This window comes from Carcharodon carcharias, chromosome 2 (genome assembly GCF_017639515.1).
Source record: "Carcharodon carcharias isolate sCarCar2 chromosome 2, sCarCar2.pri, whole genome shotgun sequence".
Taxonomy (NCBI): domain Eukaryota; kingdom Metazoa; phylum Chordata; class Chondrichthyes; order Lamniformes; family Lamnidae; genus Carcharodon; species Carcharodon carcharias.
Window position 1 is genome coordinate 233,016,725 of NC_054468.1, and position 14,794 is coordinate 233,031,518.

Genomic DNA, 14,794 nt, shown 5'->3' on the forward strand with positions numbered 1-14,794 from the left:
GCTGCGATGGTTAGGACCTCAGGAGGAGACTGAGAGAATGACAGCACATATGTAATGTACAGCCTCCGGAAAGCATGTTAACAACAAATAGGGTCGTCAACCCTCCAGGATTTTCCTGGAGTCCCCAGAAATTAATGTTCTCTAGTACAATGCTGCAAGTAAAACCTGGGAGAGAACACAGATATTAAGAAAATATTTTCTTTTGCCTTTTGAAAGTTTTTATTCATGATAATATTGGGAAGAGTTTTGAGAAGGTGTTTGGATGATTTTTTTACTGTTGGTCAATCAGGTGATGAAAACTTAGCTTGCTTTCCAAATGGCTAGGGGAAGATGGGCCAGAGGATTGATGTCTCTGGTGGCCAATGACAGGAGCATGAGGTGGGGCCATTGGAGGAGGATAGTCATGGGATGGAACATCCAGAGTTGGCAATCCTACCAGGAATACAAGGACCAATCACAGTGAAACACACCAGTCATATGGTTTGCTCAGAAATTTTCATTTTTATAGATGTTATAATGAATATTAACAGTGGACGTCAAAACAAGTATGTACAATGGTGAGAGGGTCAATATTCGACATTTTTTTTTATAGCTTCACCTGAGCAAACAACCAAAGGGCCAGGCAACTGAGGTCTCCAAACCGACAACTTCTGATTGCAGCCCTAATCACTTGACCAAGGACATTGACAATGTCTGGGCTTTGGCGACTAAAACTAAATGAGTTAAGTTTAATTGTAATGAAGCGAATACATAATCAAATGTAAAGCTGTTCACTTAACATAATGGGTCAGTCATGGAGATTGGGGCCAGGATATGTTTCTTTTCAAAAAAAGAACAGGTGCAGGTCTGCATTCAATAAGAGGCTGTTAACAAAATCTTCAATTACTCTATTGGGTAAATGGAGGAGAGCTGGTGTAATGGTATTGTCACTGGGCTAGTAATCCAGAGACCCAGGGTAACGCTCTGGGGACCAGGTTCGAATCCCACCATGGCAGATGGTGGAATTTGAATTGAGTTTAAAAACTTTGGAATTAAACAGTCTAACCCTGACCATGAACATTGATGATTGTCATAAAAACACATCTGGTTGACTAATGTCCTTTAGAGAAGGAAATCTGCTGTCCTTACCTGGTCTGGCTTACATGTGACTCCAGACCCACAGCAATGTGGTTGACTCTGAAATGGCTTAGCAAGCCACTTGCAATTAGGGATGGGCATTAGTTGCTGGACTAGCCAGCGACACCCACATCCCATGAATGAATAAAAAAAATTCTACAAGGAGCAACTCCCGGTGTGAAGCTCAGTGCATTACATTCACTGCACCCGCAAGTTTCTGCTGCCTCTCCAGATTGCAAAACCTACCCATTCGTATCAGGAGAACAATCAAGTTACTGGCCACTCTTTTCCTATAAAAGGATATCAAATGGGTTGGAGTTGTCAAAGTTTAAATTATAAACATGATTCATGAACTTAACCTTTAAGCTATGTAGTGAGACCCAAATCATTGAATTGACCTTCAGTTGATGGAGTTGGTTTGGGAGTGATGGACCCACAAGTCAGTGCTGAGTTCACCTTTGTTCTCTCAAAAGCCTGCATTTATAGAGCGCCATTAAGGGCTCAGAACATCACAAACCACTTCACAGCCAATGAAACTCTTCTGAAATGTAATCACTTTTGTAATGTCAGGAACGTGGCTGCTAATTTACACTCAAGGTCCCAGAAACAGAAATGAAATAACTGAATATATAACCCGTGTTAAGAGAAGGTGATTGAGAGATAATGTTGGCTGGAACACTGGGGACAACTCCCCTTCTTTTCTTCAAATTGTGCCTGGGATCCTTTACCTCCACTTGAAAGGGAGGATGAAACCTTGGTTTACCATGTCATCCAAAGGCTGACACCTCAGACACAGCAGCACTCCCTCAGTACTGGACTGGAATGTCAACCTGGATTATGTGCTCATAATGGGATTTTAACCCAAAACCTTGCTGTCTCAGGGGCAAGAGTGCTATGCACTGAGCCACTGTTGATAGTTGTAAACACAAATTCTTTTATATAGGTGATTATTTGGATGTGAGCATGGAACATCATCTCAAAATTCACAGAGCACACAAGTAGGAGGCTTGCTAAAAACAGTGAGGTAGGCTGCGAAATAACTTCAGGAAGCCATGGACAGGTTAGTGGAATGGACAGACAGATACAATTTAGTTTGAATAAGTGTGCAGGAATATACTTTAGAGGAGGACAAGTATGGAATGGGAGTGAACACTCAACAGAGTGACTTTTCAGAGAGCAGATCAGAGAGATCCAGAAGTACAAATGCATAATATCCTGAAAGTGATAGCGCTGGTAGATAAACCAGAACAGGAGGTAATAGAATTTGGGGCTTTAAAATTAGTGGCATAGAGTACAACTGTACAGTTGTGCAGTGGTTATATACTGGACGATTAATCCAGAAAACACATTATATCTGGAAATAAAAAGTTACATCAGTAAAAGCCACCATGAAGTTATCAGATTAGCATAAAAACCCGAGTGATTGACTCAAGTCCTTTAGGGAAGAAAACCTGTCGTCCTTACCCATTCTGCCTACTGCAGACCCACAAGAATGTGATTGACTCAAACAGTTCTCTGAAGTAGCCTCGCAAGCAATGCAGTTGTAATAAGACTGGTATGTGGCCCCACTGCCACCTTCTCAATGCAACTACAGATGGCAATATATGCTGGCCTTGCCAGAAACACCTACGTCTCAAGAAGGAAAAATAATTTTCTTAGTTTAGTGATAAATTTGATAAGCTAAAGTTCAAGTACTGTGTTTAGTTTTGGGGCCTTTTTATAGGATATTAAAGTGGTGGGCCGTGTAATTTATCAGGATGATACGTGGTGATGGGAAACCACTGCTATAAGGAGAGACTTCAGATACAAATTTTTCACTAATTTTTGAAATATTACTAAGTCTGGTTAACAAAAAGCAAAAAATTAAGGTAAATGGAGCAAAGGTAGATAAATATACTTTGGCCACAGATCAACCACAGCCACATTGAAGGGTGGAACAGATTCGAGGGACTAATTGGCATACACCTGTTCCTTTATTCCTCAATAGATCATTGCTGATCTGTATCTTAACTCCATCTAACCACCTTGGTTCCATAAACCATAAAACGTCTACTTAACGCAAAACTATCAATGTCAGTTTTGAAATTTTCAATTGACTCTCTGCCTCAACAGCATTTTGGGGAATATGTCCAGATTTTCACTAACCTTTGTTTGAAGAAGTGCTTGAAACATTATCCTCAAACAACCCATTACTAATTTTAAGGTTATGCTCCCTTGTTCTGGACTCCCCCAAGAGGGAAGATAAGAGAGATTCTATCTACCCTTTAATCAACTTAAACATTCACTTAGATCATCACATAATCTTCTATACTCGCCGGAATACAGGCCTAGTCTATGCAGTCTGTCTCCATAATTACTGATCAGCCATGACTACACTGAATGATGGTACAGGTTCAAGAGGCTAAATGGCCTACTCCTGTTTCTGAGACTGTTTCCACTGTAGCACAAAGGGGACATCTAACAGGATTGTTGTTAATTATAAAAAAGGTTCTAATAAGGTCACAGGGGAAAGGCAGTTAACACTGGTTGGAACATTATTGATTAGTTAAAATTTTCAGAGACAGCGAGAGGGGTTCTTTGTTCGAGAGTAGATGCTATGCTATAGCGAATGACTGGCACTTCTTTTAAAAAAAGAGATAGCTGGATAATTATTAGAAGCAAAGGAAGATACAGGGCTAAGGAGAGAGGTTAGGGAAGTGGGATTAGTTTTGGAACGTACTAGAAAACAGCATGGTAGACAGAATGGGATTAATGGCCTCCTCCTGACCTGAAACCTCCAAGGTTCCTACACAGAAACTCATCACAACGCGAGGAACAGACCGATGTAGTAGGTGCACATAGCTTGCATAACATAATCTGTGATCATGGAACCAGATAATACCCGTATATAAAAATAAAGTTCACAAGAATTCTCACTCCCAAAATGTAGCAGAAAGGCAAGACAGATCAACCAGAAGAACAATGGGTTTTTTGGCAAGTAAACACCAAAAACACAAACATTTTTGTATGGATGGGAGTGAAGCGGGACCGAAGAATACAAGGGAAAGTGTGACAATCGCAGAGAGAAGTGATCAGCTCAATTCTGGTCCTGTTGGCATCATGGGACCCATCCATGCCACTGATACAGATTCTGACATCACAGCAACATCTTAAGGGGTTTTGCTGGATTACTTCGAAGGATTGTACCAGTTTAACCTTCCTCAGAGTATGAAGCTGGCTAGGATACAGTGCAGACAGTACATGGCCCCTTGGAAATGGGTGACTCAGTGGTATAGATAGACTTTCGTCAGTGTACTTAACAGTTGTTGTTCAAAGGAAATGGTAAAGCCATTGCTATACAGCATGCTAGATATAAAGTGAGAATTCACCGGTTAAATTATATTCTTGATCTACAGAATCCCTGATTGTAAAGTCAGTCAGTTTTTTTTTTCTTTTGCAGCAATACACAGGTTTACCATTGAACTCTTGACACACAGCGCAAGGACCACACTGTAAAGTGCAAAAACAAACCCATTAAAATAGAACCAGTCTTTTTTGTTCCTTTCTGACTGCATCATAGCCTGTGCAGAGCAAAATATAACAACAGCTGCACTCCAGGAAAGTCAAGCGCTGGAACTCGGTTGGCTCTGGTGTCTAATAGGAAACAGAACTAGTCTTTGTCGTACACAGGGTGGAACAAAGTCTTTTTCACCCACTCCAGCTCGTCCTGCATTTATACCTTTAAACCAACAGAGTCTTCAGAGATAAATCACACAGGGGAACCTGGCAATGAGAACAGAGTTGAATAGTCATTCCATTTCATGCGAGTAAAACACATGGGGTTTGGCAGCTTCCAATGTTCCTCGAAACTGTGCAGCAATCGGAATTTGATGCACAGGGAACAAATGGGCCATCCACAAGCAATGTTCCCTTTAGACTGTGCTGATACTGGTGTAGTGGTAATGTCACTGGATGAGTAATCCAAAAGCTCAGGCTAATGTCTGAGGGGGCATGGGTTCAAATCCCACCACAGCATTTTAATTCAATTAATTAAAAAATTCAATTAATTAATTAAAATCTGGAATTGAAAGCACTTCTCAGTAACAGAGCCACTACAATGTGGTTGACACTTACCTGCCCTTGGAAATGACCAAACACGCAATCAGTTACACCAAATCACTGCAGAAAAGCCGAAAAGGAATAAAACAGGGCGTCACCCGGCATCAACTTAGGCGCCAGAAATGACGAAGGCACAACGAGCCCCGTCACCATGGGTGCACCTGCACCAGATGGACTGCAGTGGTTTAAGCGACAGCTCACCACCACCACCACCTTCTCAAGGGCAGTGAGGGATGGGTAATAAATGTTGGCCCAGCCAGTGACACCCACATCCCATGAAAAGAATATTAAAAAACAATTTTAAAAGGATGGTAGAGTGCAGCATGCTGGTCGTGCACAGGAACCAGAAGTTGGGGGGAACATTGCTAGCCCCTCAAATTAAAGGTGTCATATAGGTTGTTGTACAATCACAAGGGACTGGAATACAAAAACAAGGACATAATGTTTCAGTTGTACAGGGCCTTGGATTTACATTCGGACCTAGGCACTGCACCTCGGAAGCCTATACTGGCCCTGGTGGGGTTGCACTGCAGATTCACTGGATTATATCAGGGGACTGAATGAGTTAAATTATGAGGACAGTTTGCATAAACTGGACTTGTATTTTGAGTTTAGAAGATTAAGGAGTGATCTGTCCAGAACATGAGGAGGGCTCATCAAAAGACTGGCTGTCAGGTGTTCCGAATTCAGTCTCTCTCTGGAAGGTGGAGGGAGGAAAAGTGTGAACCAGTGGCCCTCATTTTTCATAGAATTAATGAGAATCTACAGCACAGAAACAGCCTGTTTGGCCAACCAGACATCACTAGTATTCATACTCCACTCAAAACTCATCTTTCCTTATTTAACTCTATTAGCATAACCCTCTTCTCTTTCATGTGTTAATCCAGCCTCCCCTTAAATGCACCTGTACTATTCAAATCAACTCCTCCCTGTGGTAGCAAGTTCCACATTCCCACTATTCTCTGGGAAATAAGTTTCTTCCAAATTCCCTATTGAATTTCTTGGTATCTATCTTATATGGATGGCCTCTACTTTAGCTCTTCCCCACAAGAGGAAACATTCTCTGTCTATTCTGACAAAACCTTTCTTAATTTTCAAGACATTGACTAGGTCATCCTTTATGGATTAAATCCCCTGGTTTTATGAAAGGGAAATCGTGTTTGACAATCTACTGGAGTTTTTTTGAGGACGCAACTAGCAGAATGGATAAGGGAGAACCAGTGGATGTGGTTATTTGGATTTTCAGAAAGCTTTTCATAAAGTCCCACATAAGAGGTTAGTGTGCAAAGTTGAAGCACATGGGATTGGGGGTAATATATTGGCATGGAATGAGAACTGGAAAGCAGACATGAAACGGAGAGTAGGAATAAATGGGTCTTTGTCAGTGTGGCAGGCAGTGACTGGTGGGGTACCACAGGGATCAGTGCTTGGGCCCCAGCTATTCACAATATTTATCAATGATTTGGATGAGGGAACCAAATGTAATATTTCCAAGTTTGCTGACAACACAAAACTTAATTGGTGGGAATATGAACGGTGAGGAGGGTGTTAAGAGGCTTCAAGGTGATTTGGACAGGTTGAGTGAGTGGGCAAATACATTGCAGATGCAGTATAACATGGATAAGTGTGAAGTTATCCACTTCAGCAGCAAAAAAGAGAATGGCAGTCATTTAAACTGTGACAGGTTGGGAAATGTCGATGTACAAAGGGACCTGGGTGTCCTTGTACACCAATCACTGAAAGTAAGCAAGGTGCAGCCAGCAGTTAAGAAACTGGTATATTGGCCTTCATTGCGAAAGGACTATTGAGTACAGGAGCCAGAATGAATCACTGCAGCTGTACAGGGCCTTGGTGAGACCACACCTGGAGTCTTGTCTTCTTACCTAACTTTTAGTCTCCTTATCTAAGAAAGGATATACTTGCCATAGAGGGAGTGCAGCAGCGAAGGTTCACCAGACTGATTCCAGGAATGGCAGGATTGTCGTATGGGAAGAGATTGGGCCAATGAGACCTGTATTTACTGGAGTTTAGAAGAATGAGCAGGGACCTCATTGAAACATGTAAAATTCTGACAGGGATGGACAGACTGGACGTATGGATGATACTTCCTCAGGCTGGGGGGGGGGGGGGGGGGGGGGGGGGGGGGGGAGGTGAGGGGGGGTTCTAGAACAAAGGGTCATAATCTCAGGATATAGGGTAGATCATTTGAGACTGAGATGAGGAGAAACTCCTTCACTCAGCGGGTGGTGAAGCTGTGGAATTCTCTACCACAGAGGCTGTGGAGGCCAAGTCACTGAACATGTGTAAGAAGGAAATAGATTTCCGGACCCTAAAGGCGTCAAGAGGTATGGAGAGAGAGTGGGAGTACGGTGTTGAGATAGAGGATCAGCCATGATCATACTGAATGGTGGAGCAGGCTCGAAGGGCCAAATGACTTACTCCTGCTCCTATTTTCTATGTTTCTAAGAGAAAAGAGACCATGGTGGTTCATCCTTTCCCGATAACTGCAACCTTATATTTTGTTCGGATCGTCCTTGTAAATTTATTTTCGTTCTTAGTTTAGTCGCTATCAGTGACATCTGGTCAGTACAAGTCAGTGAATCATTACTCCCCTCTGTCAAAAAGTTTATCAGCATGCCCAGCAATTTTAACTTGTACATGGTACTTGGGGAACTGGACTTCACAGTGAGTAGCCACGTTCAAAGTATTGAACTGCAGGAGCAGGGTTAGAATCTTCCATCAGGACTGCTGAGAAGGTAGGATGGATAATCCCACCATACATGTAGGACTGGACCATACAAACCAGAAAGATCATGGGCTCAGTCTTCAGTATGTTTGAGATAGCTTATTCCAGTGAGGTGACAGAACTGTTGTGCCACATTGGCTTCAATTTGTTTTGGGGAGGGGAGGGGCTAATTAAAAACAAGAGGTAGACAGAGTTCCAGCTAATGCTCTCAGCTCAAAAGCCCATATGTCAAAACGAGAACAGGATCAAGCTTGGTTCTTATTCTCTCATCACACATATGCCCAGGTCCAACAGCAGGTCAGTAATCGCATGAGCAAGGCCAATCGGGCAGGATACCAGAGGGCATTTACTCTTCACCCGTGGATCCACACCACTGTACTGAGTCAGTGCCTTCAAAGTATGGGTGGAATGAAGGAAAAACTAAAGAGACTAGAAAATTGTTGGCAGATAGATTTGGGGGTCCATGTACACAAAACATAGTAAATATGCAAATACAGCAAGCAATTAGAAAGATAATGAATAAGAAGTCTTGCTGTAATTGTGCTGGACTTTGGTCACAACTGGAGTACATACTTTGTACAATTTTGGTCTCACTCGAGGAATGATACAATTGCCTAAAGAGAGGGTGCAACAAAAAGATCATTTGACTGAGACCTGGATTGAGAGGGCTATCCTATGAGGAAGGATCGAGGAGAATGGGTCTATACCGTATGGAATTTAGAAGCAAGGTGAACTCATTGAAATGTATAAAGTTCTTAGACAGCTTGACATGACAGATGCTGAGAGGATAGTTCCCCGGCTGGAGAGTCTTGAATGAAGGATCACAGTCTCACAATAAGGGATCAGGACTGAGATGAGGAGCAATCTCTTCAATCAGAGGGCCATGTGTCTTTAGAGTTCTCTACTCCAAAGAAATATTGCTGTTTAATTGATGAGTATACTTAAGATTGGGATCAATAGATTTTTGCCTACTAAGGAATCAAGGATGTGGGAATAGGGCAGGAAGGTGAAGTTGGTTAAGGATCAGCCATCATCATATTGAAAAACAGAGAAGGCTCAAGCCTACTGTTCCTATTTATTACATTCTTAAAGACAAGAGTTTTAAAATATCACAGAAGAAATCAGCCATTCTCCAAATTAACAAACACAGAATGAGGAGAACATATCTATTGTTTCGAGCCCAGATTAGTCAATGAGTCATGACCTATTTACATAATGTTGAGATGGTTCAGCTACTTACCACAGAACCCCAATTGTATCTCTTGCTCGTTACCACCAACTCCAACAGACAGCGACAATCAGAATGAAAGCACAAACACTTGCGCCAGTTGCACCGATCACTGTACCCAACGGTACTCTGTGAACTGCAAAACATTCAGACATTGCTGTCACATTCATGTGTAGTTTCAGTACCGCAATGAAAGAATCTCAGGATGACTTTCTGATCAGTGCATTAAAGCATTTACCTCTTTAAGCAACCACAATGTATTCTGTTGAATCTCAATGACAAGGATTCTCACCCGTTTTTTAAAATTGCTCCAAGGTCCTTACCCCTCCCTATCCCTGTAACCTCCTCCAGCCCTACAACTCAGATCTCTGTGCTCCTCCAATCCTGGCAACTTGGGCATCCCTGATTTTAATTGCACCACCATTGGTGACCTTTTCTTCCAATGCCTAGACACGGAGTTCTGGAATTCCCTCCCTCACTGCCTCTCTCGCTCTCTCCTCAAAATCCTCCCCTACTGATTTGACCAAGCTTTTGCTCACCTGTCTGCATATCTCCATGTGTCTCAGTGTCAAACTTTGCTTGATAAGGCTTCTGTGAAGTGTCTTGGGATGTTTTACTACATTAAAGACACTATGTAAATGCAAGTTGTTATAGGTGAACCAGATAAACTAAAGTTCAAGACTTAACCCATCTTCACTGCTGCTGGAATCAGATACCTCAGTCTGTGGCCTGACTACAAGGTGCAGCTCCTCACAGTAGGAGAATGTGCTTCATCTGGACTTGATCGCAAGTCAGGATTGGCTGGAGGGATCTGGAAATATTGTTGATCCTTACACTTTTTCTTCCCCTCCCCACTTCCTCGCAAAAGTTGCTGACGCTGTTGTAAAAATCCAACCAGTTCACCAATATCCTTCAGGGAAGGGATAAGTAATAAATACTGTCCCAAAAACAATATAAAAGGAAGTACTGCATAGTTGCTGCTCCCCTCCGGATGGAGTACCAAGACTCTCCAGGTGGCAGAAGTCAAGCATGGCGGGTTTTTTGGAGAGGAGTTTCACATCTGCATCAACACCTCCTCCCCCCCCCCCAACCCCGCATCAATTTTGTTAGTTCTCTGGCCTCTGACTCATTCAGCCGTCAATGGCAGCACCAAGAGAGGTAACCATCCAATGAAATCAGAGATTAACTCAGCTTCCACTGTATTGGAATGGGATTACAGTTACTCCTGGAAGTTGGTCATATTCCAGATACTTCTCTTCAGAGGCTACATTAAATTCAAGGCTGCCCACTAAATAATGGCTTTGAATGGAACAAAATTAGATGCAATTCATTAGAATGACAGAACGCAGGAGGTCATTCAGCCCATCATGCCTGTGCTGGCTCTTTGAACGAGCTGACAAATTAGTGCCTCTCCTTTGTTCTTTCCCCATAGCCCTATGACTGTTTCCTCTTCAAGTACTCAGCCAATTCACTTTGCTTCCACCACTTATTCAGGCAGTGCATTCCAGGTCATCATAACTTGGTGTGCAAAAAAATTATCTTCTCATCGTGTCCTACTGTCAAATATCTTAAAGCTGTGAAAATTGATCCCAAAACAAACTCCTATAAAAAAAGAGACCCCCCACTGAACAAAAGCCAGATTTAACTTTCAGGCGTCATTAGACAGTGCCAATGAGTATACCCATTCCACAGCTTTACTGGAACATCGTTTGCCATACTCACTCAGGATGAAAGTCGACGACAATCCCTCATCCAACTCCTGGTCCCACATCGTGCATGTGTAGTTGCCGGTGGGCCAGTTATCCATTTCTAGCGTGCTCTTCACACAGACACTGCCACCCGTGCAGTTAGTTAGCTCTGTGTGCGAGTATCGGGTCAGATTCTCCCCTAGTCCATTTTCCCAGGTCACGCTAGGAGCCGGGTACCACCCAGAGGACTCGCAGACCAGCACCAACAGGCCCAGGTCATCGGAAGGTGAATGAATGACGGGCTGCGTGCCAATAGCTGCAAAGCAAAAAGCAAACAATTTGAACTGAGTTACCAAGACAGATGAAATCTTACCTCCCTGGCTCTTCTTCTGACACCAGCACTGCTGTTGATTTGGGCTTTCAGAGAACAACTGCTTGGGAATTGATGACCCACTTTATGGCTAGATTTACAGAGTGGGAATAGGGTAGGGAAGCTGAGAAGAGAAAGGGATGGAAGTTGAATCTTGTTGAGGTTGAACTGGTTTCAGCAATGGTACATCAACTTGTGGTTAAAGTTTGTGTGATCTTGGGCTTTACAAGCAGAAACAAAGGAAAGGAAATAACGGTTAACCTTAATAAAACATAAGATAAACCTCAATTCGGGTAATGTGTCTAATTCGGGTAATGACTCTTTAGGAAGGATGCAAAGATCTTGGAGAAAGTGCAGAGGAAATTTACTCTAATGAGACCAGGGATGACAGACTTCAGTTATGTGGAGAAACGAGGGCTGTTCTCCTTTGAGTAGAGAAGATTAAAAGGGGTAAATTAACAGTTTTTCAAAATCATTAAGTGTTTGGAATAAGTAACGAGATACTGCTTCCAGTGGCAGCAGGGTCAGAGAACATAGGTTGAATTAAAACAAAAATCCTTCATGGGATGTGGGCATTGCTGGCTAGGCCAGCACTTATCACCCATCCCTAACTGACTTTGAAGGGGAAAAGAGTTACAGGTCCTTGTGGGAAAGAACAGGGGAGTGGGACTAATTGGATAGTTTGTCAAAGAACTGGAACAGGTATAATGGGACGAATAGCCACCTCCTGTGATTCAATATAATTTGTGTATGTAAAAGGCAGTAACACTGGTGGATGTGTCAATTCAAGTTGAATATTCTTCAGTATAGTATTTCTTTATTCTCGCAAAGTTTCTAATACATGGCACCACATGTTTGGCTGATCTTCTGGTCAAATTAAATTCCATGAGGTGTAAAACACCAGGCAGTCTGAAGCAGCAAACGAAAGGTTAAAAAGAAAGATACCATTTTGTCGTACTTTCCGGTGAATGTCCAGCAAAATAAATTTTTGACATTGAGGCTACCATTTATTGTTCGATAATGTTCTCTCGCCCAGGTCCTGCTCTCTTAATCGTGCTCTGAAAACTGGCCTTTTGAATCTTTAAGGTTATCGGCCTTAGCTTAGGGACAACTCGCGTCTCCAAGTCAGAAACCCAAGAGCCAGTATGGACATGATCTGGTGAAAATATCTATACCTTAGAGTTCCAGTATATAAAGTCCATCCAAACACTTTCCATTCATTGATAGTAAATCATTGACCTTTCACAGTTAAAACTTAATGGGAAATAAATTCCTTTGGCTATGAAGCTGGCTATTTTTATACTTTATTCACCAGCCTGACTGCACTGCCTAAGGAGCAGACAGGCACCATCAGTTTCCCACCATCACTGACCCTCCTTCCCCCAAAGCATCCAGTCACCATAATGCCCCTCATATAGCGTCACTCTCCCCTAAAATTTCACTGATCCTGGCAGGGAGTTGGCAGAAGCTTCACTCAGTGCTCTCTCAATCCAAATACTCCACAACACTTAGCCCTACAAATCAACACCTCCTTATGTTAAGCTCTGTTGTCCCCTTTTACCTCCTTCATTGAATTTGGGAAGTAGTTTGGGAAGAGGTTTTATAAAAGCTCTTGTTTCAGAGGGAGTACTTGCAGCTTTCAGCCATGGTTCAGTGGGTAGCATGTCCACTTGCCTCACAGTCAGAAAATTATGAGTTTGAACCCCCACTTCAGAGACTTGAGCACTAAAGTAGGATGACAGTGTTACACTGTCAGAGGTGCCATCTTTCAGATTAGACATTAAACCATGGCCCCACCTGCCCTTTCAGGTGGTTGTAAAAAAAATCCTATGGCCACAATTTTCGAAGAGGAGGACGAAATTCTGCCTGGTGTCTTGGCCAAAACCTCAACCCTACATTATCCTGGTCATCATATTGCTGTTTGTGGGAGCTTGCTGCATGCAAATTGGCTGTTACGATTCCACATTACAACAGTGACTACACTTCAAAAGTACTTCATTGGCTGTAAAGTGCTTTGTTCATCATGAAAGATGCTATGTAAATTCTTTCTCACTTGGCTCTGATGGAACGTGGAAATTCTCTATCCACAGGGAGCTACACATCTAACTCATTGGAGGACCAGTGTGCATCTCAACCCCACATCCAGCCAAGCTCTGAATGTTGACTGGAGAATCTCAGTGCTGCCGGGTAACTACCTGGTACTCAGCCACTGGGCCTGCCCTGGTTTGAAGCCTCTGATCAGTATCTAAAGCCATAAAAGGAGCCTGATTCACAGGAGATACTGTCCTGTGCTCCAAGGGAGAGGGAAGGCTTAGAACATGAGGCCATTGGAAGAAGGGAATTAATACAATTACTACAGAGTGCAAAAGGCAGAATAAATAAGCTGCACAAATCTGATCCCAAGCTGAGCTGCTGATCCCAAAATCCTCACCAGCAGCCAAATCTGTCTACTTCTGCCTCCACAATATTGCCCATCTCCACCCCTTAGCTCCGTTCATGAAATGGCTAGATTGTGCTACAGAATGACATGGATTCAATCCCCGTACCAGCCACAGTAGTTCATGGAGGCCTACCTCCTGGCCTTGCCCCATGCTTGGATGTGGAGTGGTGCTCTTCAAGCTATCTAACTATTTAACCATTTGTCTCTCTCTAACAGAGATGCCTGTGCTCCCTTGTGAACTATGACTAACTACCTAATCATCCTCCCCCAACTCAGCCCATCTGCTACTGAAGCCCTTATTCATGCTCTTGTTACCTCCAGGTTAATCTGTCCAAAGCTATTTTGGCTGGCCTCCCAAATTTCATTAGCTTCAGCACACCCAAAACTCCACTGGCAAAATCCTAGCTAAGGCCAAGTCTCGTTCACCGATTACCCTTTTGGAGAAGGAAACCTGGGTCTATGTGTGACTCCAGTCCCACACAAACGTGGCTGACTATTCACTGCCCTCTGGAGTGGCCTGGTAAGCCAGTTAACAACCCAATCTCAGGGCAACAAGGGGATGGGTAATAAAAGTCAACTTGCCAGCGAAATCCACATCCCGAGAATGGAGAAGACAATAAAAACAAAGTCTAGCCAGAGAACAGCCATACCCCTTGGCCTGGTGTTAACCAGGGATTGTTAACATTCTGCAATAAAAATAAAACCTTTCAGATCATAAGTGCACCTTATGACAATCAGTAAGACCATTATGGATTATACTTTACTTTTATCAGTCCAACGAGACGACAGACACAACGCATTCCAAGGCAGAGGCATCATACACATTTTAAATTACCTTGTCCAGATGGGAGCAGCAGTACTTCCAGTTGAAAGTACTCCTCTCCAGATCCCTTCTGCTTTTAAAAAGCACTGATGAATAAGGAGGCAGCAATGTGGCACATTGTGTTAGAGCTCTGACATACGACCACAAGTAATAGCAAAGAGTCTCAAGCCATGATCCCAATCCCACACACGATGATTTCCTGGACTCGCCTGGGCTGCTGTGGAAAGATGCTGGGCGCAGATTGAGGGAAGGAACACAAACAAAGCCCAGGACAGGATTTAATTT

At 43.0% G+C, this 14,794-nt stretch overlaps 1 protein-coding gene across 1 annotated transcript in view; it reads right to left on the reverse strand.

Moving 5' to 3' along the window:
• Positions 1-481: 481 nt before the first annotated feature.
• Positions 482-14,794, reverse strand: part of LOC121288940 (V-set domain-containing T-cell activation inhibitor 1-like) — a 32,421-nt gene continuing 18,108 nt past the window's right edge. Inside the window, exons 4-6 of the mRNA XM_041207810.1 lie at positions 10,911-11,192; positions 9,201-9,324; positions 482-4,878 (exon numbers count right to left, since the gene is read on the reverse strand). Of these exons, the coding sequence (XP_041063744.1) occupies positions 9,230-9,324; positions 10,911-11,192 (377 nt within the window). The 3' untranslated portion in view covers positions 482-4,878; positions 9,201-9,229. The remainder of the gene's footprint in view (positions 4,879-9,200; positions 9,325-10,910; positions 11,193-14,794) is intronic.